The 26,522-nt window shown below is 49.5% G+C and overlaps 1 protein-coding gene and 1 long non-coding RNA gene across 5 annotated transcripts in view; one reads left to right on the top strand and one right to left on the bottom strand.

Annotated features, from left to right (window-relative positions):
* The window catches only part of RGMA (repulsive guidance molecule family member a), a 21,878-nt gene extending 14,927 nt beyond the window's left edge, over nt 1-6,951 (bottom strand). The window contains exons 1-2 of one of the 2 annotated variants that reach the window (XM_021406939.1): nt 6,855-6,951; nt 482-597 (exon numbers count right to left, since the gene is read on the bottom strand). In XM_021406939.1, the coding sequence (XP_021262614.1) occupies nt 482-597; nt 6,855-6,868 (130 nt within the window). In that variant the 5' untranslated portion in view covers nt 6,869-6,951. Of the gene's footprint in view, nt 1-481; nt 598-1,101; nt 2,821-6,854 lie in introns of those variants that run through there. The other variant, XM_021406940.1, reaches the window with a different exon arrangement.
* Nucleotides 14,692-24,449, top strand: LOC110403969. Of its 3 annotated transcripts, XR_002441969.1 has the most exons (4): nt 14,692-15,285; nt 18,992-19,082; nt 19,258-19,354; nt 20,153-24,449. It is a non-coding gene; the product is annotated as an uncharacterized LOC110403969 (long non-coding RNA). The 3 variants fall into 3 exon arrangements; XR_002441968.1 differs by having other exon boundaries at nt 14,692-15,340; nt 18,992-19,354; XR_002441967.1 differs by having other exon boundaries at nt 18,992-19,354.

Below are 26,522 nucleotides of genomic sequence, written 5' to 3' on the forward strand. Positions count from 1 at the left end.
CCCGCTTGTTCCCATGCCAGCGCAGCAGCGGCGATCGGAGCGGACCCCCCCGGCACTCGCACCCATCCGCATCAATGGGCATCAGGCGCGCTCAGGTGCCCCCGCCGCTATTTCACGGCACCCCCAGGAACGGGGAACGGCGTGATCTGACGGCCGCTGTCAGAGCGAACCCCTCCTGCATGGCCCTATTGTTTTGGGTTTGCTGAATTATTATGATTTTTCTTCCTTTTTCTTCCCCCCCCCCCCCCCCGATCGTCTCTTCTCCCGTGAGATGAGGCAGCGGGGAGACAAAGAGGTGAGCGCACGGCAAAACCCCCGCAGCGCTCGGGGGTGGTGGTGGGGCAGCAAATCTCAGCCCCCCACTCCCCCCCGCTCCTCTTAAACATGTGGCCAAGTGCTGCGGAGAGCAGAGAGGAGGCCCACGGGCAGGGGAGCGGAGATACGCAGGGGATGGTCTTCAAAACAAGAGGTTGGTCCTTACCTGGAGGGAAGATGCAGAGAAAGACAGGGAGGATTTGGAAAAGTCCCAGGGCTGTGGATCCTGCCCCTCTCCCCATACCCATCCATCCAGCTCGAGCTTTAACCACTATCCTCTCCCTGGAAGAAGAGTTTAAAAAAGGAAAAAAAAAAAAAGGAAGAAAAAAAAAGAAATAGAGAAGGAAGGAAAAGAGAAAAAAAAAAGGAAAAATAAATCAATCGAAAGAAAGAATAAGAAAAAAAAAATAAAATCTAAAAGCCCCACATGGCTCCGAGGAGCGATGCAGGGACGGGCGGCCCCAGCTCCTCTGGTGCCCTCTGCACTGGAGGATTACACAGTTTTCCTCCTCCTCCTCCTCTACCCCCGCCCAGCCCCGGCCGTCCGTCACCCGCCGCCCGCCAATGGCCGCCGCCCGCCCCGCGCCTCCTCCACTCCGCGGCGGCGGGGAAGGGGCAGGGCCGGCGGCCATGGAGGCGGAGGGAGGGGTGGGGGGAGGTGGCAGGGGGCTGGGGGTGCGGCCTAGGAGGAGTAGTGTGGTACCACCCCCCTCAAATGTCAGCATTTGGGGCTAAAAGGCGCTAAGGGGAGGGAAACTGAGGCAGGGGTTGTGAGAGTCCACCCACCTGTGTGGGAGGTGCGAGTCTTTCACAACCCGTCCAGGTCGTGATGTAAACCCGGCTGAGTCAGAAGCACGGCTTTGAGGTCCTCAGCCCTGCACCGGCAGTCCCCAGGGAGGTCCACCTTTGGGGGGGGTCCCTTCGGGGTCCCCAAATGCAGCACACGGTGTAACTTGCGCTTTCTCAAGACCTCCACTGAATTAGCTCTGGATGTGCAACATATCCTCCTTTTTCTAGAAAAAAATCCCACTGTTTGTGCCATACGGTGGCCCCAGAGGTCTCACTGTGAGTCCTGGAGCCTCCTTCCTGCTCCCCAGCAGCAGCTCAGAGCACACACAGACGTTGGTTTGCCCTCCGGGCTCCAAAACCCTTCTTCCTCCCACCCCTGGGTGCACAGCGGGACGAGGCGAGCAGGTCGGACCTGCAGGTTCCAGGGCTGTGCTCCACCCAGGGAAAGGCAAAGCCAGGAGGGAAGCATCCCCTTCACAGCCCACTTGGATCTGTTTAAAATTTCCCTCCGAGGATGTTTTAGCCACAGTGAACTGAAGACGACTTCTGAATGAGAGTGCCCACGGGTGTACTACGCTCTAATTAACATGCATTAACTTTTCCCATTTTAGATTGTTAGCCCTCCTTTGATGGAGTGCCCCCTCGCCATCCTAATGTTTCATCTCCTTTCTCCGAGGGATTTTCTACACAGAAGAGAAGGATGCTGGCTGTTCTCCTGTCCTTCTCCCAGCTCTGAGTGCCCTCTATCTAACACGGGGCCCTTCCTGCCATGGCCCAGCGCAGACCACGGATGCTCGCTGACTTTGCTTCCAGTTGTCCTTGGAAATCCCCTTCTCTGCTCCCTCACAACACCCTCAAGGATGATTTTTGGCCTGATGGTAGCTTCAAGTCTCCAAGAAGAGTCTGTGATTTCCTCCCTACTAATATCCCCACAAAAAAGCATGAGGGAGAGGAGACAAGAAGATATCCATGAAGCAGAGGGATTCTAACAGTGCCTGTCTGGTTCTCCTCAGGGCCTTGAGCCCCTTGGCCTCCAGATGAAGGAGGGCTTTGTCCAGGCTGCAGCCAGAATTAAAATGCTGAAGCTTTTCCAGATGGGACCCAGATGGGATCCAAAGACCCTGGGGCCTTGCCTGCTTGATGGGAGATGTGTCTGGGTCCTGCAGCTGCGCACAGATCATAATATCACAGAATGGTTTTTAGGTTGGAAGGGGCCTCAAAGATCATCCATTTCCAAGCCACGGGTGATGCCCGCTGAGGGCAGAGGGAGCTCTGCCAGGCGGGAGCTGGTAGGCCGCATCCAGGCCTGAGGCGGTGGGGAGGAAGGCCTACAGCAGGCATCTCTCTGTGGGGGATGTCAGATGAGGGCAAGTATGGCCCTTCCAGCTGCTGCTGCCACCCAGGGAGAAGTGCTGATGGGACACAGAGGGGGCAGGAGCTGGAGGCCATGAGCTGAGGGAGCCTCGGCCTGGAGAGACAGGGCCAGGGACATAGGCTGCAAATATCCTCCTCTTCCTCTCACCCCCTCTTCCTTTCACCCCACCCTTTGCTTTTCCTTCAGTATGAAAAATGTCCCTCCTGCTATCACTGATGACAGACAGCATGATCTATTTGTTTTTAACTCACAAAACAGCTGAATGACCACCATTTAAAATCCAGCTGCTAAATAGCTGCTGCGAGGCTGGCTGGATTGTTTGACCTAAAGCCTCCCTCCTTTGGTGTTGCTGTTTTGTGGCAAGCTGACACATGGAAATGATACACTAAAAATCCCGTTTGAGGCGATATTTTAAAAATGAGATCCTTGTTGGAGCTTCTGCCTTTGGTACAGGGAAAGCTGTAAAGCAGTGGGCTAGTGCCCCTGGCTCTGGTTTGTGAAAAAATTTCTCCTTGATTTTGCACAGTTGCATCACGCATTGCAAATGGGATTGCTGTTTTTGGCACCGATCAAAGCAGCGGATTTCACTGGAGAAAACAACAGATGTGTCCAAACCGAAACGGCAGAGCACAAAAAAGCCCCAAATAAGGTGTGTCTCAGCTCCTGCTCTCCGCTCTGTGCTTTTCAGGTCACCTTCACCTTTCTGATCAGCTGAATCAAAGACCTGGACTTAAAATCACCCACTACAACCAAGGCAGTGTGAAGCTGGGAACTCTGCCTTGCCCGATGGGGCTCTGCAATGTTTGTTGGAGAGCACTGACAGCGATTTCCCCTGCTCCTTCCCTTGTGAAGCCAGGACGAGGCTCCCTGTTCAGGCAGCCCAGCGCTTTTTGCAAACAATATGTGGGAAACCACCCACCGCTATGTGCAAACACCTCCGAGGCACAGCAGAGCTCCCAGGTGACACGCAGGGAGAAATCCCAGCCTCTGTCAGCCGATAGCATCCTGCCGATGCTCAGCCGGCACTGCTTGTCTGAATTTATTTTTCAGAGCATTTCCCAGTGCGCTCTGCCCTATGCCACACTATGCATATCTGTGGGCTTCAATGGGGCTGAAGGAATGTGCCTAATTTGAACCCTAAGGTTTAAAGGTGATGCCTCCCCTTACAGCCTTCCTAATGGAATTATTCAACACCTGTAATTATATAGCTAAAATAGTAAATATGGGTATTTCTGAGGGCTGTAACTGGTAGTTAGAGGACTCCTGGTCTGCTCCTGACTCTCCTGTGAACTTCCTTTCATGCAATGATCCCTGCACAACTGCAGCGTGCCTTTGCCTTCTCTGCCTCAGGACAAGGCGTCCTGTTCGTGTCCTGGCTGGGGTGAGCTGTGATCAGGAAGTTCATCTTGCGCTGTTCAGCAATGAGACGTGCTTGGGTTAAGCAGAAAAAAGCTAATCATTCCCTAAAGGAGGAAGGGAAGTTTGTAGTGGAAACCCCCAAATTATTATCTGGGGAGGTTTGCGAACCGATTCCAAAATGCTTATGGAAGTAAAAGCAAACACCTGTGCTCTGAAAGTTTCCCTTCTTAGAGAAAAAAGAGAAATAATGAGAAAAAAACCCAACATTTTTCATCTTTCTGCAGTAAGTCATACCTCTCATGTTTGCAGTATACTGGGAAATACTGCAGCTCGTTTCCTTTCCTTTACCATTTTTTTCAATTATTATTATTATTAAATAGTTTTGCAGTTTCCCCAGCTGACAGCACAGACAAAATCTGCTCTCCCTGAGCTGTGCACCTTGAGGCTGCCCAGCAATTGCCTGAAGTGTCTTCTCTCCAGCCTGTCACCTTGCACCGCTGATAGCGAAGTGTCCCTCCAAGGTCTCAGCCATGCACCGAGTGTTTGCTGTGACCTAATGGGGCAGGCGTGCTGGGACTGAAGGCTGCTGCGTGGCAAAGTGCAGGAAAGCATTGGCTGCCTGGATTCATCCACCTGCCTCGGTGAACGTTAGACTCACCGACCCGGCTATGCAAAGGGAGGCCAGTGGGGCGAAGGTGGAATATACATAGCTTCGTAGCACCAGTAAGTAAAGTAGGAATAGTGCATTGTCGACCTGCAACTTTGCATCTAAGAGTGGCTAATTAATGGCAGCCCTAATTGAAATTGCCGTGGGTTACCCTGCTTCAGGCTGTCTGTTCCAAGGGCTTGCTCCAGCCTTGCAGCCACAAGTCGCCTCCAAGTGCTCCAAACCAGCACCAGGCAAATGGAAGGTGGGCTGGTAGGAAACTTCATCTCACTCATCACAGAAAGTGAAATGTGGGGATAGTTCCAATCAAATTCAGTTCATCACGTCCCTGCCTATAGCAGGGGGGTTGGAACTAGATGATCTTAAAGGTCCCTTCCAACCCAATCCATTCCGTGATTCTGTGATTCCATGATTTTTTTTTTTTTTTTTTGACTGGCAGCATTCATTCCTTTCTCTCCCTTTTCCTTGATTGCAAAGCGTTATGGGGTCAGTGTCCTGCACAGGGCAGACTGCAGCCCTCTCTTGCTCTGTAGGGTTTGGAGGGCTGCCTGGCATTTGCCCTCTGTTTATTTAGTTCTCTGCAGGGTGCTGCACTTTCTGGTCTCCTCTTTGGGGTAAGAATCAAGCACTACCTCTGTAGTGTATCTTCTGCATATCTGGGCTTCTCTGAAAAAAGAGATGGGCTGGGAGGTGCCCAAGACGAAGTTCAAATGGCCACATGTCAGCTCAGCAGAAAAGATGGGTAAACCTGAACTGCTGAAAAATAAACAGCACGAAAGAATTCGCACCCAGAGCTGGGTGTTTATCAGCAGAGACAGAAACCAGGCTGTGCAACGGGACAAGGGGGCAAGCTTGGCCTTCCCTGCTGCCTTTAATAACTACTGATGTCTTGAGAAAGTGCAAACACAGCTCCATAATCCCACCCCAAACTGGCAGGTCAGCTGAGGACATCTCCTGGGTCTCCACGTTTAAAGGTGGGGCATGACATTGTGTGTTTGCAAATCTGCAAATCTTCAGCTTGTTGAGAAAGGTGCCATTGAGGGGTCTTACGGAAAATGCTCTGTGAAAGCCAGCTTGTGTCCCCTTGTGTCAATTCCTGACAGCGACGGCCAGAAATCCAGCAATCCCATAGCATAGATGCTGCACGGTTATTGAGATTCCGAGATGCTAAGTGACAGTGGCACTAGCTGATTTAAAACTTTTTTTTTCTGAAAATCTGCGGAAGACACCTTCCTTTTTATGGGGAAAAAGCAAAAACTGTGAATCCAGCACTTCTTTAGGTATTTCAGGAGGTGAAATTGGGCCGGGTGGCAGCTTTCATGGGGGGAGCAGCTGGGGGTGGCCGGGGCCCCACTGGGTGGTGCTGTTAGCCCTGCACCGCCTGCACAAGGATCCAGTTTATAAAATAAATGCAATCCAACGCCGCCTTAAACCACATGACATAACAGCAGCTTGCGAGCTCCCATTAAAATCTCAATTTGGGGAAATTGATTCTACCTCTGAGCAATTGCGATGCAATTACTCCAACAGGCAGCAATCAAGAATCACATCAAAACAACACCAAACTTTCATCTCCTGCCTCACAACCACCACCACAACAAAAAGCACCTGTCTTGCAAACAGCCCGGTTTCCTTCAATGCAGATCATATTTAAGAAGAGCAACGTGCAGGTCCCAGGCTGGAAGCAAGCCTGGACAGGGGCTGTAGGGCTGGTGCCTCTGCAGTGTCCTGACTCGGGGCTATCTTCTGCCGCTTTACATCTCTCCCACCTCTGCATCCCGGCTGGGATTTGGGGCTGTTTGCGGAGCCAGTTCCCCAGCAGCAAGGCCAGCCACGCTCCAGCTGTGTGTACTCTCCCTGCACACAGAAGCGGCTGCCCCTGCCCACGTCCCACATCTGGCCAGCTGTTAGGCATCGCCCACCCCTGCCCACGTCCCGCATCTGGCCAGCTGTCACCCTCCGACTTGCAACCCCCACCCAGCGCTTTGAAACCGCAGCAGTGCATCTGCAGACCATCCCGGTCACAGCGACTGGCCCCGCTCTGAGCTATCCGGTGGGGAGGGGAAAATATTGCGGGGAGAAAAGGGAATATTTTCCGTTCTCATCGGTGGTCTGCAAGGAATTATTCGGCTGACTTAGCCCAGGAAGGTGCAGCTTTAGTGGCGACCATCGGGAGGAGGATTAAATGAATAACCGCATGCTAGCAGCAAGCCGGCCGGAGGGGAAGGGGAAGAGCCGGGGTTCCGTATGGAAGCGGCCGGGGGGGGAGCAGGCAGCCGGGCCCCGGGGCCATGCGGGGGGGCCGGGGGCAGCATGCGGCCGGGGGGGCCCCGCGCAGCTCCCGCTTACCTTAGCGGCCGCATCAGCCTCTCCAGCCCTCTCCGCGGGGGGTGGGTGCAGGGAGCTTTTGGGTTGGTTTTTTTTTTTTTTTTTTGGCCTGTTTTTTTTTTTTTTTCAGTAAGCAGAAAATAATAATAATAATAAAGAAATTTAAAAACAAATAAAAAAAATTAAAAGAATAGAAGCAGCGGCGGCGGGGAGGGGGGGGGGAAGGAAGGCGGCCCCCCCTGCCCTGCGCAGGGCAGCCCCGGCGGGGAGCAGCGCGGCCTCGCTCAGCGGGACGCGGGGAGCCGCATCGCCCTCCCGGAGCATGTGAGAGGCAGAGGAGGAGATGGAGCCAGATAGGGAGGTCTCCTCCCTCCTTCCCTCCTCCCTCCTTCGCTCCGCGCACGATGAGCAGAGCCGTTAGCATGCAGCGGAGGGGGGGGGGGGGGGGCAGGAGCAGCCCCTGCTATGGGAACCGGGGGGTCCGCGCTGCACCCCTCCTTGGGCAGCAAGACGAGGGTGCGGTCTGCAGGGTCACCCCGACACGAGTGGGGTGGGGATGCTCCACCTGCAGCAAGAGCTGTGGAGGGGATGGGGGCTCGGGGGGCAGCCCTCCGAGGTGACCGGGAGCATCATTCTGTTGGTGGGGTACTGCGGAGAGAGCTGGTTTTGGGGGAGGGAAGGGGATGGTCTGCAGGGATCTTTCAGGCAATGGGGGAGGGATGGAGATGCTGAGCAGCACCCCCGTGAAACCCCTATCTCAGCCTCTCCCTTCAGCCCCCTCGCCCCCTGGAGTGAGCCCAGGATGGGCACCCAGCTCCCACGGAGGCTTGGGGACACTGATTGTGGCACACATGGGTGCCAGGTGCATGCATTTCTGATGGGAAATCTCTGGGTGCAAGGCTGTGCCAGCCGGAGTGTCACACACACAATTAATTACTGCAGCCCCAGAGCCACAAACGTGCTAAATATGCTGTCGCCGTAGCGCGTGGATAATAGCAACCCTTTGCAAAGCGTTTCTTTCTCTCCTTTCCCTCTCTCTCTCTCTCTCTCTCCTTTTTTTTTTTTTTTAACCCAGTGCAAGAGACAACAATTGCAGAGAGCACACAGCAGCTCTCTGCTGCTTGATTAAGTCAGCAGCGAAGACAAAATGTGCCTGCGCAGCTTAAGGAGGGATCTGAATGTGTGTTAGGTACAAATTAGAAAATGGATGTGATTTAATCACAACAAATCTAAACAACCCTGCTGCACAAACCCTGCCATCCAGGAGGTCTTTTTCTTAAATGTGGATATGATGGGTGTACAGTCCTGACAAAGGAACAATGTGTTTGAGGATGAATTGTTAAAGCAAGAACAGAGAAAAGGCTGGGGGAAAGGCTGATGTATACCAGATATGTTATCAGCTATAGAAAGAACCATTTCCTTCTGTCATACTTATTTGCAAATTACTTTGCAGCTCTGAAAGCTGTGGGGTCTGGATGCTGTAGCACAGGCAGAGCTGCTGCTGACAGGGCTGGGAATGGGCACAAAACCTCGGAGGTCTCTCAGAAGTCCCCGCGGCCATTTCCCCCAGCTCTTATCAGCGCGCCGTTAATCTTTGGCATCGCAACAGCAGTTGGCACCTCCAGTTCCAAGTGCAAGGTGCGTGTCTTTGACCTTGCTTTCTGTGCCCCATGCAGCGGCGTGGTGCAGAGCGCAGGTACAGGTGTAAAGGCGCTGGTTCCTGGGGTGCAGCTCTACCCTAAGTGTGGTGGGGAGATGCTGTGGGTTGTGGGAGAAGAGAAGGACTCAGGGTGGACTGCTGGTCTTATTGATAGGCTCCAACAGCCCCGGTATGATTTAGATCCCAGTGTGTAAATTCTAGCCAGGTGAGAATTAAAGGCAGGATGTTCAGGCTTCCCTTCTCTCCCTGTCCCAGGAATCCCCAGTTTAATGCTGTACTGCTCATGAATTTATCCTTCTCCCCTCACAAGGACCTGCTTGGCCGCAAACCAAACCAAGCGAATAGTGCCGGTAAACTTTGTCCTTCCACAAACCATTAAAGCAACGTGACTGAGTCGGCGGTTAAAGGAGGAGCCTGGCCCTAGGAGAAGCAGAGTGGCAGTGTGAGATCAGCAGGCAGGTGGTGTCCTGGGAGCCTCAGGGTGCAGGTGACACTGGGAATGGTGACATGTTGGAGCGTGAGACTTATGGAAGTCATCTTCACGGGGTTGTAGGTATCACGGGGTTGAGCTGTGGGGCCAATAGAGAATGTGGGACACACAGCTTTTCCATTTTTTTTCCCATTTCCACAAAAGTCACCTGAACGTGTTATTTCCATACTGCAGCTCTCTCCCCTGACCTCTCCAGGATCTGGCTGATCCTGATCTCGAGATGAAAGATTGCCACCTGACGGGCTGTGAACACCGGCCCGTGAGATTAGGCTCTGAATTATTAATCCAATCAATGACTGCCTCCTTTCATCATAGAGGAGGCACAAAGGAAAGCTATGGGGGCCCTGGAAGGGAGGGAGAGAGGAGAAGGGGAGAGAAGTAACCAGTGTCCCTTGGGTGGAAGCACCTCCATGCCTGTTTGGTTCTGGAGGTCAGGACAGCGGCAACATGTGATTGCCTATCTGAGGCATTTTGGGGAAACTGAGGCCTGACAGCTCCTTTCCCTGTTGCATTTGGGAGGAAGGTACCATGGCCCCATCCTAGTGGAGGACCAGGGGAAAGGGAAGACTCCCCAGTTCTGAGCCCCGTGTAGGAAATGAAGCCAACTGGAAACAAGAAAATAAAACAGCATTTTTACTCCAATTTTCGAGAGGTTAAAAAAAAGCTATTGTGCTCACAGAGCTATTCTTTCTGGGTAGATAATGCAAAGCATTGCTTCAGTGCTGGCCAAAATGTCTGAGAAACATTTTTTTCTCCATTTTCATTAAAATTCAGATCAACATTACAAGTAAGATAAGAAAAGAAGTGTACAGTTACAATTCTGTAGCGATTTGTGATCACATCCAGATTCTGTAATCCCTACTCAGGGGGTTTTAAGAGTTCAGTGTAGCTTGTTTCGGAGCATAGCATTGAGCTCAGCCAGTGCTGCTCTCCCATACAACCCTCATCTGCGCCCTGGTCACACGAGAGACCCGCAGCAGGACAGGCTGCACAGCCAAGCAAAACCTCCCTGGTGCATCAGCTGCACTGGCTGGGGACCAAGTCTCTTTTTTTTTTTTTTTTTTTTTCCATGTAGCCATGTATTAAGACTCCTCTCTTATTTTGAATCTGACATTTGCTTTAAGCATCAGAAAAAAACTGATAGCGGTTCAACTGCAGTCCGAGCAGTGAGCACACAGCATGGTGACTGAGAAACACCAGGAGTCATTACTGTTGCCAGGTATTCCTAGAGAAAATATTTAGGCCGTGGTCCAGCACAGAATTTGTTATTCTGCCCCGCCGCCGCTGCTGAAAGCTGCATGTGGGCACGTGGCTTGTCTGCCAGCGTCCCTGCCAGCAACCTGTGGGCTCTGACCTCAATGGGGCTTTGACCCAAGGACAGAACCCTGAGCAGAAGCATTCCTCCTCCCTCACCTGTGCTTCAAACCATCTGACCTCAAGGTACTTGCAGCAGGCGTAGGAATTGTCCCTTGGGTTCAGAGTGGCCATCTCACACTCAAATTTAGGCACACGGTGAAATAGCTGGCTGAGAGTAACATTTAAATCTGAGCAACCCCTGTTGGACTTAATGATGGCATTGATAATTTTAGTGCTAGAAACATTTGCTATCATGATGTTCCCTAAAGCAATCTGCAAAGGGCAGCCTGGGGAGGCATTCGGGTTTTATGTGAATTTAGGTTGCAGTTTGCTGCAGGGTTTCATTCTAACCACACTGATTGATAGGTTTTCCCCAGAGACCGGTGTGCTGGAGGCAGGTCTGACCAGAAGGTCCCTCAAGCATCATCTGCCCAGCAGTTTGGAGAACCTTCCCCTCTCTGGATAATTCAGTCCGACTGGCTGCTAGATGCAAGACTCCAGCATGTGCAGTTTTCATTTCAGACAGATACAGCTGAAGAGAGATTGTGGGGATAAAATTTAATTAGAATAATGCGATGGCCAAGCCATTGACCAACCCTAGGAAAAGAGAAAGGAGCTCCAAGGATCTGGGGGTGCCCAAGGGGTGACCCTTCCTGGGACCCTCACTGCCGCTCACTGCTCTGCTCCGGTGCCTCCGTGTGAGGGGAATACAAATTGGGCAGCGCTGAGCATATGGAGGGGGAAGAATGCTCAGCTGTGAATTTCGGGAAGGGTATTATACAAACCCAGCCACCAGCACATCACCTTTTCAAAGGTTTCAAATCCGCTACAAATTGCCTCTGAATGACAATGAGAATTTCTCACCCTTCACAAAGCCTCCCATATTAGCATCTTTATTGGAATAAACTAGCTAATTTCTCCAGTTGGAGGGCTGGTCTGGAGAATCCCTAATTCCAATTAGATGGATATTCATCAAGCAGCCTGATGCAGGCGGGGAGGCAGGGAGGGGCTCACCACCTGCCAAACCCAGATCAGAGACAAAGAGAAGGGGATGGCTCCGTCCCCAGGGCCAGCAGCAAAGCAGGACATTGCAGGGGCCGTGGGGTCCTTTTAATCCTCAATTTGTTCTCTGTGGCACTTGGTAATTCCCAGGTGCAGGGTGGGGAGGCTGGACCCAGGCTTGCAGGAATAATGATAAATCTGTGTGCTTCACTATTGCTGAGGCGCCTCTGATGACAAATATACCTTCTACTAAGGCAGGCTGACTGCAGCTGGGCTGAAGCACACATGGACCAGAGGGAGGTACAGTCTGTCTGTCTGTCCATCCATCCCAAACGACCATGCGGCAACTTCCAATGAGGTTCAGTGTCTACATTTATCTTGTAAAATGGGCAGTGGGATTTCTCCAAGCCAAGGCCTGGTGCCTTGCAGTTGGCTGCACTGCAAAGATGAAATTTCTTTTGCTGCCACTGATAAATTTCATAAAGATAAATGAAAAAAGAAGATAAAACTTAAAGTCCATAATACAAATATCCCCATACTAAAATCTGATTATCGTGCAGGTAAATGGAGTTAATTTTTCATTATGAACTGAAATCATGAAGACTCAGGAGGGCTTTTCTTACACTTTCGCTCCCTGCAGCAGGGTTTTTTTTCAGATGTTAGGGGAAATTTATTCACTCAGAGTATTGTGAGGCCCTGGCACAGCTGCCCAGAGAAGCTGTGGGTGCCCCACCCTGGAGGTGACTAAAGACAGGTTGGTTGGGCTCTGGGCAGCCTGAGCTGGGGGGGGCACACAGCCCACAGCAGTGGTTGGAGCTGGGTGGGCTTTAAGGTCCCTTCCAACCCAAGCCATTCTGTGACTCTATGATTTATCTGGACATTCCTAGTGCAGCGCTGGCTTGGCGCGTGGCTGGGCAGTCAAGATCTGTTTGGCCAGGAATGGCACAGATCACATGGAGTGATCGACAGCAGGAGGACATTTTCCCTTTGTTTTTGAGTTAACCTCTTGGATTTAAGCTCTGGGATGCAGTTGTCCATGGGCAGCCTGCAGTGGTGGCAGGTGCTTTGGCATCAAGCCCACGTTGGGTGGCTTTCTCAGTTCTTCCCAGTTGATAAACACTGTCCCCACTCTCCCCGTGCTCTTTGTCGCACATCCCACACAAAAAATCCCAACACTGATCTCCCCTCACCTCCTCTGAGGGTTAATGGAAACAGGAGATGCTGGTAAACAAGGCTGGGCTGCAGAGGGGAGCGGGTCAAAGGAGAAAAATGAGGACAAGTCTGCACATAGCCCTGTGGCTGCCACCTGCCCCAGCCCCGGGATGGAAATTGCTGCCTGACTCTCTTCCTCCCATTATAGTATCACCCTTCATCTAGACTGTGCCTATTTGGGCTAAAAACATGATCAATTCCATTTTTTTAGAGGGTTTATTCTCCAGCAAACAAGTGGCTGATGAAGCTCCCACAGAAGCAAGTCATCTCCTTCCGTATTTTTGTGGGCTTCTTTCTGAGACATAAGGGATTCTGCTGAGGAGAGGATCTGACCCGACACGTGCAGAGCAGTGTGCACTTACTGACCATCACCCAGAGCACCGGGCTGCTGCCCTGCCTGATGTGACCTGCACGACACAGATGTGCAATGGTGCAGAACCACAGTGCTGCTTGCTATGTCGCCGCAAGAGAGCCTTGCTATGGACTCATTTATGGTGGAAAAATTATACTTGAGAATTGCTTCACCAACCTCTGACAGGCAGCCGCTGCTGGGGTGGGAACCTTGAGAGGTCTGTAGGTTTTCCTATCCCTTGCAGGTGCTCTGATCCCAAATATCTTTCATCAGTGCCCTGGTGATGGGATTAGTGTGCATTAAGAGTTTCTCTTCTCATCTCTCCCAGGGAGGATCAAATGCAGTGAAATATCCCATTTTGCTGGTTGCTTTTTGAAAAATGTGTGGTATGTGTTCGTGTCAGAAACGCAAGGTCAAAGGAACAGGAGCACAGGACACGGGGCTGGATAAACCCTAAAAGGACTTTGGGTTCGGTCCACGCTATTGTAGTCCTGTTTGCAAAACTGTTTTAAAAGTGGTGTGTTTGTTTGCTCTCAGCACTGCGCGGAGACCAACATTGTAGGAGACTGCATTAAGGGATGGTTAAGGAAGGATGCTGAGGGAATCGCATCCGGCTGAAATGAAGTACTGGGGCAGGTGAGTTCAAACACCAAAAGCCAGTTAGGCTGCATGAATATATGAAGCACAGGGACACTGGCATCCGATACAGTTGTCAGCAAGGCCTTTTGGTGGGCACGTGTCCCTGTGTGACATCTCCACTGCCACCTTCATGCTGAAATATCTCACCGGCCTGTGGCCCATTTTTCCTACAGGGCTGATGCCCCAGCCCAACTGAGGCTTGCACCTTCCCTGAGCAGATGGGACACTTCAGCAGCAATCAGAAGTGACCACCAGGTCACCCGGGTTATTCACCTGCTGCGTGGCTTGAAGCGGGTCCCACACTGAACGGTGCAAATGGCAGGGCCACAAACCCTCTCAGGAAACAGATAGACAAAGACGGGCTATTTTACAAGCGGTGGAGAGAAATCAGTGGTAGCAATGGCAGAAACATTGTGAAGAAAGCACGGTGTGGATGATGCCGACACAGCTCGACCAGCTTCCCCCAGGACTCTTTTGAGCAGCATGTTCCACATTTGCTGTTGGCTCTGTCTCCCAGTCATATCCCGTTCCCTAGGGGTCTGAGCTAAGCTGGTGAGTTTTCAAACACCAGGTCTCTCATCCCTGCCTTGTTGCTGAATCAGAAGTAAATTTGCCAGAAGCGCCTGTGGTCAAATCTGGCTGTGCTGGACCACAGCTGAAGTCCAATGCAAGTCACCAGCCATGGATGGAATGAGGATGACAATGGTGATGATGCGTCTGCGATGGGATGCTGCCTACACTGGCATTTCTGGGGACACTGGGGTTATCAGCTGTGACTCTGCTTTTGGGAAACTTCCACATACACAGTTCGTAATGCACTGGTAGGAGCGAGCGGGGAGCCTAAAGCTGAATTTTTCAAATGTTGATTAACAAAGTCATGTTGCATTTCTGTCAGGTTTTCCTACTCTAGTGTTTTGATTTCGTTACGGTTGTGCTAGGATACAGCTGGTGCAAGCATGGAGAATTCCCCACTGCAGAACAAGGTCTGAACAGCCAGCTAACGCACTGCTTGTTTGCAGCAGCAGACTGCTGAAAGACAAGCTACTTGTTCTTTTTCAAAGGCCTTGGGGAAAAAAGGGCCATCATTTCCAGGCAGGAATTTTTCTGAGGAGAATATTTTTGTGCCTGGCTAAGGAGAGATGAAAAGGTCAAAGAAAATTAAATTCACATGCTCAGAACATTTCGGGGCAGGTGTTTTTCCTAAGCCAGAATTCAGGCTTGGGAGGGCATACCCAGGATTTATGCCCCTCCTAACGTTTCACTTGTTGCACTAGCACTGGAGGGCAAAGGATTTCACCAGCCCTGGTGGCCTGGCTTCCCTGGACCCAACTCAATAACTTTGCTTCAAGCCCATTGCAATTTGTACGGCTTGAACGAAGGCTCAGATGAGCGCTCTGCTCTGGCTGCTCATCACTGCATTTCACTTGGCATGTAGGCTACGGATGAGGAATGCACAGAATTTCCTTTTCCACCCCGTCAGATCCTCTGTCTTGAGCCTGGCCCAGCCCCAAGAGCACAACGGATGCAGCTGGAGAAGGGCAGGTCCAATCTTGCCGCTCAGCTCCAGTGACACTTAACCTCCTCTGCTGCTGAGCTGTTTGCAGCTGGAGGTGGATGCTAATGAGCATCAGCCTACTGAAATGGCTCGTCAGGGAAGGAAGGAGAGTTGATTTCTCTGGCTGGAGGAGGCGATAGAAGCTGGAGCTTTTGTAGGAGAAGATGACCCTGAATCTCAATGAAGGTGGTCTTTTGTTTTGCAGCTCAGTTTTTCTATTGCTGTTGATGTGCTTGAGCAGGTAACAGGACTATGGGCCTCCCCTCTGGCTGCTGAGTTTGCTGTCAGCAGTTTTGTCCCCCTGTAAAACTGATTGTAACTAACTGTAATTTCTTAATATGTGGGAATCAACGGGGAGTTCTGAGCTGTCAAATAATGAGGCCAGTTAATCTCTTGCATTGCTCTAGGGAAGGTGTTGGGGAAGAACATCAGTTCTTTGGGGCAGGCTGTCTTCTTGGTGACACCTATGCTCTGTGAGGCAACAAGGCTTTCCCACAGGTCTGTTGGCTTGGCCTTGGTTGCGATGGGAGCTGTAAACATAGGATCAAATTCTGTCTTATCTCATCCCTAAAAATGATTTTTCTTGGCCCAGAATGGAACATTAACTGGCTTCTTTCCTAAAGCAGCTGTGCAGCAATGATGGGATTGAATGAGTCCTTTCCCCTGAGCTTAGGCACAACTCGTGATGGGTAGAAAACTGCTGTTGCATCTCTGATACAGTAATAACAATAATTTGCACTGTGCCCAAAGACACCCAAATTTAATTGCTATCAGTGATGGCTTTACTGGTCAAAGTTATCTTTATTGCATTAGGAAAACAAGTTTTGTCCCAGGGATGCTGCTAAGAAAGGAAGAAGAGGATTTTATTTATATATAAATGTTGCTGGAATAATCCCAACAAGCAGCGCTTAAGTTGCTGAAAGTCAGATTTCAAAAGGTGCTAGAAAATGCTTCTCTTCATCCCAGACCACAGCTTTCCTTTAAGGGAAAGAAAGCATCTTAAAAATAGCCTGCAATTGAATTTGTTAATTAGTCTTTATTTTATTTATATGTTTAAGTTCATTGAAATGGTTAGAGGCTGCGTAGGCTGAGAGAATTTGCATCATTTTTCTCCTACTTATTTCTTTGCCTGAGAATTTCTAGGACTGTAAAACTTTCGCTTCTGATTTTTGCAAGGAGGTCTTCCTTTGCAAGGTAGAGGCAGGTTTGCCTAATAATGTTTATTAACTTAATCAAAACATTAACAAAGACCTTCTTTAAACAAAGTGCTGGCTAGGCACTGGAGTGAAATATCTGCTAGAAAAACCTGTAAGTTTAAACTAGAAAGGAACTTCCCTCAATCATTCAGCTTTGTGTTCCTAATGGTATTGTGATTTTGCAATTCAGTAACCATATGGATCTCAATTGTCACTTGATTTCTGTAGCATCAAAGAGAACTACAAAGTCATTTGCTGAGAGTTCTCAGGCTTCTCTCTCCAGTAACAAAGGACCTAACCTTAGTTCTTGTACACATTGCTCTCTTTGGCCTCCTTGCCAATTATGTTGGGTTGGATTTAGTTTAACCCAAAGCAATCATCAGGTCACCGTGACTCTGGAAACAATTTATATATATATATATTTTTAATAACTATTTTGTTCTTGACTCCTTTCTTCCCTCCCTTCTTGCTGTAAAGTGAAAGGCTTCAGTTGTCTTTTTTCCAGAGAGATCGACAGCAGCGTGTGGAACAAGTGCTGTGCTAATAAAATCCTGTCTTGCCTTAATCTAAACAGGGATTTTGGCTAAACTGTTTGTTGAGTGACCCCTCCCAGCACAGAACACCCTGTGGGGCAGGCCTGGAGAGGCTGATAAGGGTTTCACCCATGTGCTGGGATCCCAGTGCTGATCCCACCCTCAGCTCCCGCTGCTTTGGGGATGAGGCAGGAGGGAAGAAAGCAATGATGGGGAGGAAGGGTCCTGCTGCATGGTAGAGCATCCCGGTACCCTTCCCCTCTCTACAGGTAAGGGCAGAGCCCACCTTGCCAGTGTACAGCATGGAAAATTCCCTCCAAGCCTCTGAAGCATATTGCAGTGATGCAGGATGTTCAAAATGGACAGCATTTGAAGTGTTTCCTTATAGGATAATCAGAGGAAGTCATTGTATTAAATATCCATTTGTGTCATTAGCCTTTTATTTGGTGCTTTGTCCAGACATCCTGTTTGCTTCCCCTTTGAAGTAATGAATATGTTTCCTGTGTGCCGGGTCCCGTCTGAAGCTCCCGTGCAAAGGTATTGAGCTTGAGGTCAGTTGTGTCCCCAGTGCATCTCTGGACTCACCTTGTGTGGCAAGTTCTGGGGTAAATCTAGAGCAGTGCTCACCTTTCGCCTTCACAGCCCTCCTTGGGCTACAAGAACAAGGGGTCAGAGCTGTCACTTCCTGGCATTTGAGATCTCACACTATTCTGGTTGGACATTACAGCAACATCAGCGTGTCATGCTGCATGGTTCTGAGATCTGCTCTGGCTCTCGGTGCACGCGGAGCAAATGCTGAACTGTAATTCCATGTGTTAGGAGGCAGCAGGTGGGAAGAGCTGGGGCCTCTCAGTCTGTTAACCTAGGAGGTGACAAGCCGCTCTGCATCCTTCTCCCTTCCTCCTCCTCGTTCCCATGCAGCAGGGATCAGTGTCCTGCTACTTGTCTGCAGCAGCTGCCTCGTATCTGCTACCTTATGGACCCCTTCCAACTCGGGATATTCTATGATTCTTCCTTCATCGTCCTTCTACTGAACCTGGGATCTCCACAGTGAGCAGCTGAAGCTATTCTGTGTCTAAATCTGCACTTGGGAGGAGAGAGAGAAGCTCTCTGTGTGGGGCCTGGAAGATGACACATGCTTATGAGCAGACTGTCGGCACATCCACTGTATGCATTAAATGCCACAAGGAGTGCTGTGCCAGCAGGAGGGATCCTAGCCCCGAAAACCACTGCAGGAGCTGCATAAGGCAGAAGGGAAAGGACATCCCCAGGCAGAAGTGGGGAGGACACCTCCATCTTGTAATCTGCATCTGTCAAAGAAATGCTCTCCTCATTTTCTGCCAGTTTGAGAAGGGTTAATAAGGGAAACACAGCCCCCAGGGGCCAGCACTGTTGTTCCATGCAGATTGGCTTGTTCTTGTTTCTTCCATCGATCGCAGTCACTCAGAGCTGTGCCTGTAACAAACTGCCTTAAATCATTGCAATCATAATAAGCACACCTTGGTAAATAATGCATGAGGTGTCCGTAAGCCTATATTCATTAGGAGGAAGGCACATATAGAGCGTGGTAATCATCTGGGCTCAAGTGGGGGCTTGGTTGGTGGGGCTGAGCTGGGTTTGGGGCGGGTTCCCCAGCCCCTCAGATGTTGGAAATGTAGGCAGGTTCCTTGTCACCTTCATGAATTTTGTACGAGACGTTTAAAATGCCTCTAAGGTTTGCAGTGTAATACAGGTTGGGTGGAAGTGGGCTTGTGGCAAGTCTCCAAATAGTATAATAGCAAGGCATCACAATTAATCCTGTTTAATATGTTTTAATGACTCAAAGCACATAGTGCGTAACAAGTTTTGCTGTGAGAGCCTCGTAGCCAAGTTAATGGTCTGGATATTAGAAGCCGTTGTTTTAAAAACACCAATTAAAAATGCTTTGTTTTCCCTTTGTCTTGAGGAGCAGAATGGTGTTGCAGCATGGAGCTCCTTCAGGGCAGCTCCATTGGGCGTCAGTGCCATTCTGGTGCTGTGGCCTTCAGTACGAGGTTTTCAGGGCAGACTGCAAGGGAAATTAGGCAAAAATTTCCACCTTCCCTTCATCTTTTTGTGTGTGTGTGTGTGTGTGTGTGTGTGTGAAATGACAGCGATAAGGACAGTTTTCTTTTGTATGGTTAGAAGAGATGGAGCCGCGGCAGAAGCATTCCTGCTCGTATCAGACAGCTGTGGATGGCAATGGGTCATTTCACTCCATTATGGTTTCTGGCAAGTGAGTATTAAAGGGTGTGTGAGGGCATCGTTTCTCAGCGATGACTTCATTTGGCTGTCTAAACAAACAGCCGTTCCTCACCAGGTGCAAAGGGCTGTCTATTTGTTTTTTAACTCCATGAAGGGGGGGAAAAAAATACCTAAAGGGAAAATAGCAGATCCTGTCTGCTTGACAGCCCTGGTGGTCTCTGCCTCCTTGGAAAACAGCAGCGATGAGCACTGTGGGGACAACTCACTCCTTGTTCAGCCACAGTGGATGTCTTCATGGCCAGGGTAAGTGGGTTCGAGAGCCTCCAAACCACAGACCTCCCGGTGATGCTGGTTGGATCAGGGTCGTCCTTATCCAACAACCCCATCCCTGGAGGTGCTGAAGGGCAGGTTGGGTGAGGCCCTGGGCAGCCTGAGCTGGTGGGGGGCAACCAGCCCATAGCAGGGGGTTGGAGCTGGGTGGGCTTTAAGGTCTCTTCCAACCCAAGCCACTCTGTGGAAATTCAGAAGTGCTGGTGGGTCTGCTGTCCCTGGAGGGAGACATCCTCTTTGAGAGCTCCCAGGGATCCCACCTCTGCTTCTAACCAAGCCAGAACATTTCTGCTTTATACATGCAAACCATTTACATTTACTTCAGATCCCGAAGTAGACCGCGTTTTAGATAAGTTTTAAAACTCCGCTCTCCTGTTGGCAGACACATCCTAAACTTTCATGAACTGCTATGGTTTCATCTTTAAAGCTGTGTTTTTGTCCCTGATGCTCTTCCTGGAAGACTGCTGCAGGAACAGCTGGTGGTTACGGTTAAACATAAGGAAGAACAGTCAAAACTTCTCCTCTTTAAAAAATATATATCTGAGTGCCAAGCTCTGCCTTATCTCCAGGAACAGTCTGGAGAGCTTGAGATGATTCTGGGGTCCTGGGTTCTCTCCAGAATCAATTCTTCGTGCTTCCTTCCAGTGTAATTAAAGAAATAAATCCCCTAGCAGCTCAGCTCCACGCAGAGCAGAGCCCCTGCTGAACTAAAGTGATGATCCTGTCTATTCTGCAGTGTTGTTAAACTATCTTTTTCTTTTTTTCCTGCAGCTCTAGCTGCATCATCTGTCACAGAGAGAAGCAAAATGACAAAGAGAGGAAAAGATCAGTAAATTTTAAGCTGGAGAAGAAAGACCATTCAACCCGAGTGGAAGCAGATAAATGGGGAATCATTACCTACCCTGCCTTCATCTTCACACCAAGCGGCCTCGAGTGCCACTTGCCTGGGCACTGTCACAAGAGATGTGGCAATGTGCAGCCATGAGTCCTGTGCCCATCCCCTGGAAGTGGAACCCCTGAGCAGGTGCCTTGTGGGGTTTGCTGGGACTGGGTGTGGTGTGATGGGGAAGCAGCCCCTGGGTGTGCTGCTCAGAGCCCATCGGATTCACGTTGAGCCAAAGCCTTCAAAAGTGAAAGGCTGATACACTTGCCACTCTCTGTGCCGCTGAGCCCTCTTTGCTTTGTGAAGGATGTGGGGAAATCACTCCTGCAACCTGTAAATGATGAACACAATGTGAAAGCCCTGCTTGCAGACACACAGTGAAGAAAGCTCAGCAAGGTCGCAGACAAAAGGCGAGGACAATCAACTGAAAGACTCCCCAGCTTCAACTGTGGCCTAGATTTAATTCCAGGGAATTTGGTGGGGTTTCCCTATCCCCACAGCCAGTCAGCCCCAGGGAATGCCAGCTCGCAGGTAGGCTTCTCAGAGGGCTCAGGACAGCCTGCAGTGATGTTAGGCTCCTAAATGGTTTCTTATGCACAGAAAGTCCCATAGGGACCAGAAGCTTGTGCAGATTACTTCTGGGTGAAGCCATAAAGCTGGAAGTGAAAGGGGCCAGGATGTTCTTGAGGCTTGGAAATCCGGGCTGCAAAGAAGAGAGGAGGGAGGGTTAAAGCCCATAAATAGTTCTCAGCTAATGAAACGGCTGGGTGTGGGGAAAAGGGGAGAATAGCTCCTTTTTGAAAGCAGATGAGGCAAGCATGCCTCCCAACATACTTTGTGCTCGTAAAACCCAGTCTGGGTTTCTAGGTAACTAGAGGAGATACCCCGGGGAGAAGTTTCTAAGGGTTTCCCACAGTTTCTAGATTTGAACAGCAATGCTGAGTATTGGCTGTGGTTATACGATCCAGGCTGACCTCCTGGCTGTCCCTGTTAAATCCTGGTTTTGGTCTTTGCATCCAAGTGTTGTCCTAGGGCTGTTTGTCCTCCTGTAGAGCTCATCTCCACTTTGTGTCTTCTTTACCCACAAAGCCTTGATATGAACAGGCATTGCATTGCAATCAGTCTGGATGAACACTGGCTCTGTCTGGGGCTTTTTCCATGCTGGCTTCCCTGTCTTTACTGGGCTTCAGACCAGTTAATACAGTGTGCAAGTGGGGATCGGGTGCATTCCTGCCACCCAAAACAGCACAAGGCTCTTAGCCACTAAAAGTTGAATCTCAAATTCAGGAAATCCCATCATGGCAAAATGGGGAATCCAGGTGGGCTTTGTGCACAAAGCCTACTTAATTCTCAGTAACAAATTTTGTGTTGGTCACTGCTGGTAAAAGAAAAAAATATATATATAAATAAAAATAAAAAAAATAAAGGCAGCTGTAGGGCCAGTAAAGAGCCAGCTTGAAAATTTCTGCCATGGAACAAATGGATGTCAGGATGGAGAAGATTCAGATCCTTCTCCTGTTTGCAGCCAGTGCTCTGGTGAGCAGGCGGGGATGCTGAAAGGACAATGGCACGGAGATAATTTACTGCTGTGATTGAATTTAATGTTGCACGCGTATCCGTGCAAAGTGGTGGCTGCACGCACAAGGATGCAGGACTCTTTCCCCATGCACAGGGAGGGTGAAGGATAAGTGCAGAGGAAGGAAACAGCACATGCTGCTTCCAGAGGCCAGTCCTACACAGATGACTGCAGGCTGCCACTGTGCTTGCAGAGTAGAAGGAGCTGTAGATGAAGGAGAGGACTATATGTTCTGTAAGTCCCTACAGCCATTGTTTTATCTTCAGATCTACTTTATCCCCCTACTAGACGCTCTCTGGGAGGGCATACAAATTGAAAGTTAATTATGCAACTTGATACCATCAGTTGACACACACCTCTTTCTGCCCACGTACCCTGAGCAAAGGAAACCACCTCCATGCTTGATTGCAGCCTATGGAAAAGCCAAGGTGAGGTGGCTGGGAGGGTCAGAACCCTCATACCATAGCCATCATGTGTGTTTTCCTTTCTTGCCTTCACATTGTGTGGTAGGAGCAGGAGGGTATTTCTTCAGCTCTATTGGGAAGAGCATCCAAATAACCATCTCCTTCACGTGGCTGAAGAGTTCTGATGGATGGGTGATACCCACGTTTTCTTTCAGTTGGCAAATTCTGTGCTCTTAGTGCCATCCTGATAACAGTACCAATCTCTGCAGCTTTCAGACACCTCCTGCCCACAGCTTGCACCAACTCACTGCATTTCAGATTGCCTAAAGAACTTCTCCATTGGCAAACTCAGCCCATAAATAAATGTTTGAAGGATATTGCTGCGTTTCCCAAGAGCACGCAGCTTTTGAATTGCTATTTCCCCTGGTATTAGGAGTTCTGGAAGCTGAAGCCAGCCAGATGATCAGTATCTTTAACCACATTGTGAGGGCTCCTTTTGGGAAAACGCATCTGTATAACGAATTGTCCTAGTTGCATGAATGAAGTGTTGAAAATCAGCTGAGGGGCAGAACATGTGGGGAAGTTGTGTCTCCAGGTGTGCTGAAATGTTACCTCCAAATTACTTGTTAAAACTTCGTTTTAGTGTCCTGATTCAGATCCTGTTTATTCACGTGCAATCAGGAGTGATTCTCCTGAAGAAAAGCAATACCCAGCATCCTGAAGCCCTCTTTGGTTTGGAGCACAAAACAGTTTCCACTTAACCTCATTAAAAGCCTGATTTGAGGGGATTTCTCTGTCAATATTGAATCTAATCGCCTTTGGCCCATGGATCCTTCTCTCTACCTGGCTTTGACCATCAGCCCCATGTCTGTTATTTTTGGGATCCAGTAGTGCTGCTTTGGCAGGTTGTTGAGCCGTTCAAAACCCTCATCTAATAAGCTAGAAGCACAGCAGCTTCCAGAGCTGCACTCCATTCCAGCAACTCCCTTTGCCAGCTCGAAATTACGCTATTTTCCAATTTCATTATTACCTCTGTTTTTTATTACAGCATCATTAGAGTGAGAAAACTGGAAAGGAAGTGGGGATTGTATAATGCAGGAAATAGTGAATTAATACCTCTACCATATGATGGAATGGTGCAGAGCTGTGACAGTGTCAGGGAAATATAGAGCAAATAAGGACTGTGCTGGCTGGATGAGGCGAGACTTCTCCGCTTGCTCTGAGGAATATTTGCTCACAGAAATGACTATTTCTCAGAAATGCAAGATTTGCATTTTCTTTTTGCATGCGCATGTTGCAAATAAAGCCATCACGCGGATATGGAATGTGGGAAAAAATAGCTTTTATTGCACATAGATGAGCTTTTGCACGTTGGCAAAAGAAGGCTGATTTATTGCCTGAGAAACAGCGTCAGAGCATTTTAAGGAAGGGGCTATGTATGATGATGACAAAGAATTGTCTATTCCTTACCATGTGGCTCCACAGTGCTAAATCCTGAGAAGTGTTTATTAGCTCTTGAGCATTTATAACTACGAGCATTTATAACTACCAGCTTCAGTGGGCTGCAGTGAATGGCAAGTGCAGCTCCCACAGCCAGCAGTGTGGAGGGGTTTGCCTTTCATTCTGAAAGGGCAGGCAGCACTAACGAGTGAGAAAAGCACCCCTTCTTCTCCTTTTCTTCCTCTCTGCTCCTTTTCTTCTTTTTTCCAATGACATCTATATTTTCAGGCTTGGTGGCCTTACAGTGACACACAAATCAGGCCCATTAGTTACTGTGCACCTTGGAATTTTGGACCGAGGATGGAAGTTGGGTGTTTCTAGCACATGGGGATGGCACTGCTCACAGTTTCTGTGGCTGCTCGGATAAAAGCCTCTGTAAAATGCGTCTCCTAAAAACCCATTTTGTTTGTAGTTACACCAGAAAGCAATTAAAGGCTGGTATGTATCATTTTCATTTTGACGCTGCCTTCTGAGACGGTAAGCGATTCGTTAGCTTAAACAACTCAGAGCCCAATCTGCATGTATCTGTTGTGCAGTTGTCAGATGGCAACAAATGTGCTTCTAATAACAGCTTGTTACTCAGATCGCTGGGTTGCGAAGGGATTGCAGGTTTTGGAAGCAACTTCTTTTTACGTCTTCTGATCGTCCTGCTGCCTGACAGTGCTCATGTAAAGATGCTTCAGAGGAGCTGCAGGGCCCTGAGAGGGGAACACCAAAATGTGAACCGAAAGCACCGACGGGCACAAGACTCCGCATTTTCAAGCATCAAATCCGGATTATCCGTTTCTAGAACCTCTCAAAGCTTTAAACTCTTTACAGCCTGTTGAGAGCAGAGTGATCTCTGACTTCCTGAGAAGAGGCCAGCGCTGGGGTGGAAGGATGCAGCTGCTTCGCTGGCACCGAGCGCTTTGATGGGATGCGGGGAATCCTCCTGCATCCCTGAAAGCAAGCAGAAGGGAAGGGAAACACATTTATCTGCCACGAGCCACGAGCAGTTGTTCTGTGCCTTCCCACTGCCATCGTGGATTGTGGCTGGGCTGACCCCCAGCAGGGCTTTGGAGGTCTGAGGTTTGCAAAGGCAAATTATGGGATGTGAAATAAAATGCCAGGCGATGGATGAGAAACATACATTTATTGAGGTGTAACAGTCAATTGCGTGGCTGTTAAAGAGGTGTAACTGTGTATTAAATAATCAGTTCAGCTGGTATTTGTTTAATATAATCGCAGCCTATTAAACCTGAATTAAGTACGGAGCTAAGTGTCTCTGGGACACACAGCTGAAAACGCTGCCAGGAACGTTTTATGTTGCCTGAAACCCTTTGAGGAAAACTCCCACAGACACGGTCTATGCGAAATTATCTTTCATTTGATGCAGGAAACACAATATGGGATTTCTGATTTTTTGTCTGAACCGCGGTTATCTAGCAAGTTTTGCCTAAACTGACACTTAGCGTAGATGCAAAAATACCTACCAATTTTCTGGAACTCCTACCCTATTTGGTGTGGCCTATCTTGCTTCACTTGCACGTCTTTGCTCCCCTGCTCCTTATGCAGCCATTCACACCAGAGCAAAGTGAGTCCAAAGTAAACGTGAGATGTTGTGAAGTCGGCACAGATTTGCTCTGAGCTGGCTGGGCTCACAAACAGGAGATGCGAACAAGGAGAAACTCTTTGGCTCTGGAAATGTGAGGTTGGAGGACCCCAAGGGCTGCCCCATGCTCAGCTCCCATCGCCTTCTCCCTCTGTTTCCAGCAACCCATGGGGATTTGTGCCCTGGTCCCTGGGCTACGGGTTTGCAACCTGAGTGCCTCTGTGTAAGGAATGCAGCAGCCACAATCTGCGTTCCCCTCCCTCCTGCTAATTAGCCCATGTTTAACACCCGGACAAAACCTCGCTGCACCTGCACTGCCCTGGGAAGCACAATGCTGGGGCAGCAACAAAGCGGCGTGTCGGGGACCCTGAAAGCCCTGAGCTCCATTGCAAGCAGCACTGTGAAAAAGGATGATAAAAAAAGGAGGAGGAGATTCGCTTGCTTCCTACTTTTCACTACTGGAGAGAATGGGTGAAAGCCCACAAAAGAGCCTTAATAAAGAGGAGAGGGAGAACAAGGCGAGGGGAAGTGAGGGCAGGCTGAAAGGAAGGAGGACTTTCCAGGTTGCATTGTCCTCTTTGCCTTCCAGAGATCCCGAGTCAATGTCTCAAAAGCCGTCGATGACATCAAGTTGATTGGTTTTGCTGCAGCCCTTGACAGTAGTGGTGGGGAATTGATGCAGCCATCCTCTGCCCGGGGTCTGCTTTGAGGAGGACAAAATGAGTCTTATTCATGGGCATGACAAAGGGTCCAGCGCTGCTTTGATGTGGTGACCGACGGATGGCCCCATCACCTGTTTCCTCCCTTTGGAGGAAAGGTGCAGAGCATTTTCATCTGTCTCTTTGGCCAGATTCTTCCTAGAAATAGCTGCCGTTCAGCGATAGGCGAAGATTTCCTTTTTGAAGTCTACAGAGTATAAATAATTTTCTACCTTCCACCCAAGAAGGGCAGAATTATTCCTTCTCCCCCCTATATAAATGGAAGGGAAACTTACATATGGACGGTGTTTGCCTACAGCCAGGAAACTGTCACTGTTGGATGACAATTTGGTTGACTTCTAGGACATGACTTCTCTAAGATGCTGCTTCTTCAGCAGCTGCAGTGCCCACGCTGGTGGGATGTGTGGCACGTGGGACTGCAGAGTAAATGGTTAATTAGGAGATTGCTCACAAAGGCAGTGGTACAAG

The sequence above is a fragment of the Numida meleagris genome, chromosome 9, assembly GCF_002078875.1.
Source record: "Numida meleagris isolate 19003 breed g44 Domestic line chromosome 9, NumMel1.0, whole genome shotgun sequence".
In the NCBI taxonomy this organism is placed as follows: domain Eukaryota; kingdom Metazoa; phylum Chordata; class Aves; order Galliformes; family Numididae; genus Numida; species Numida meleagris.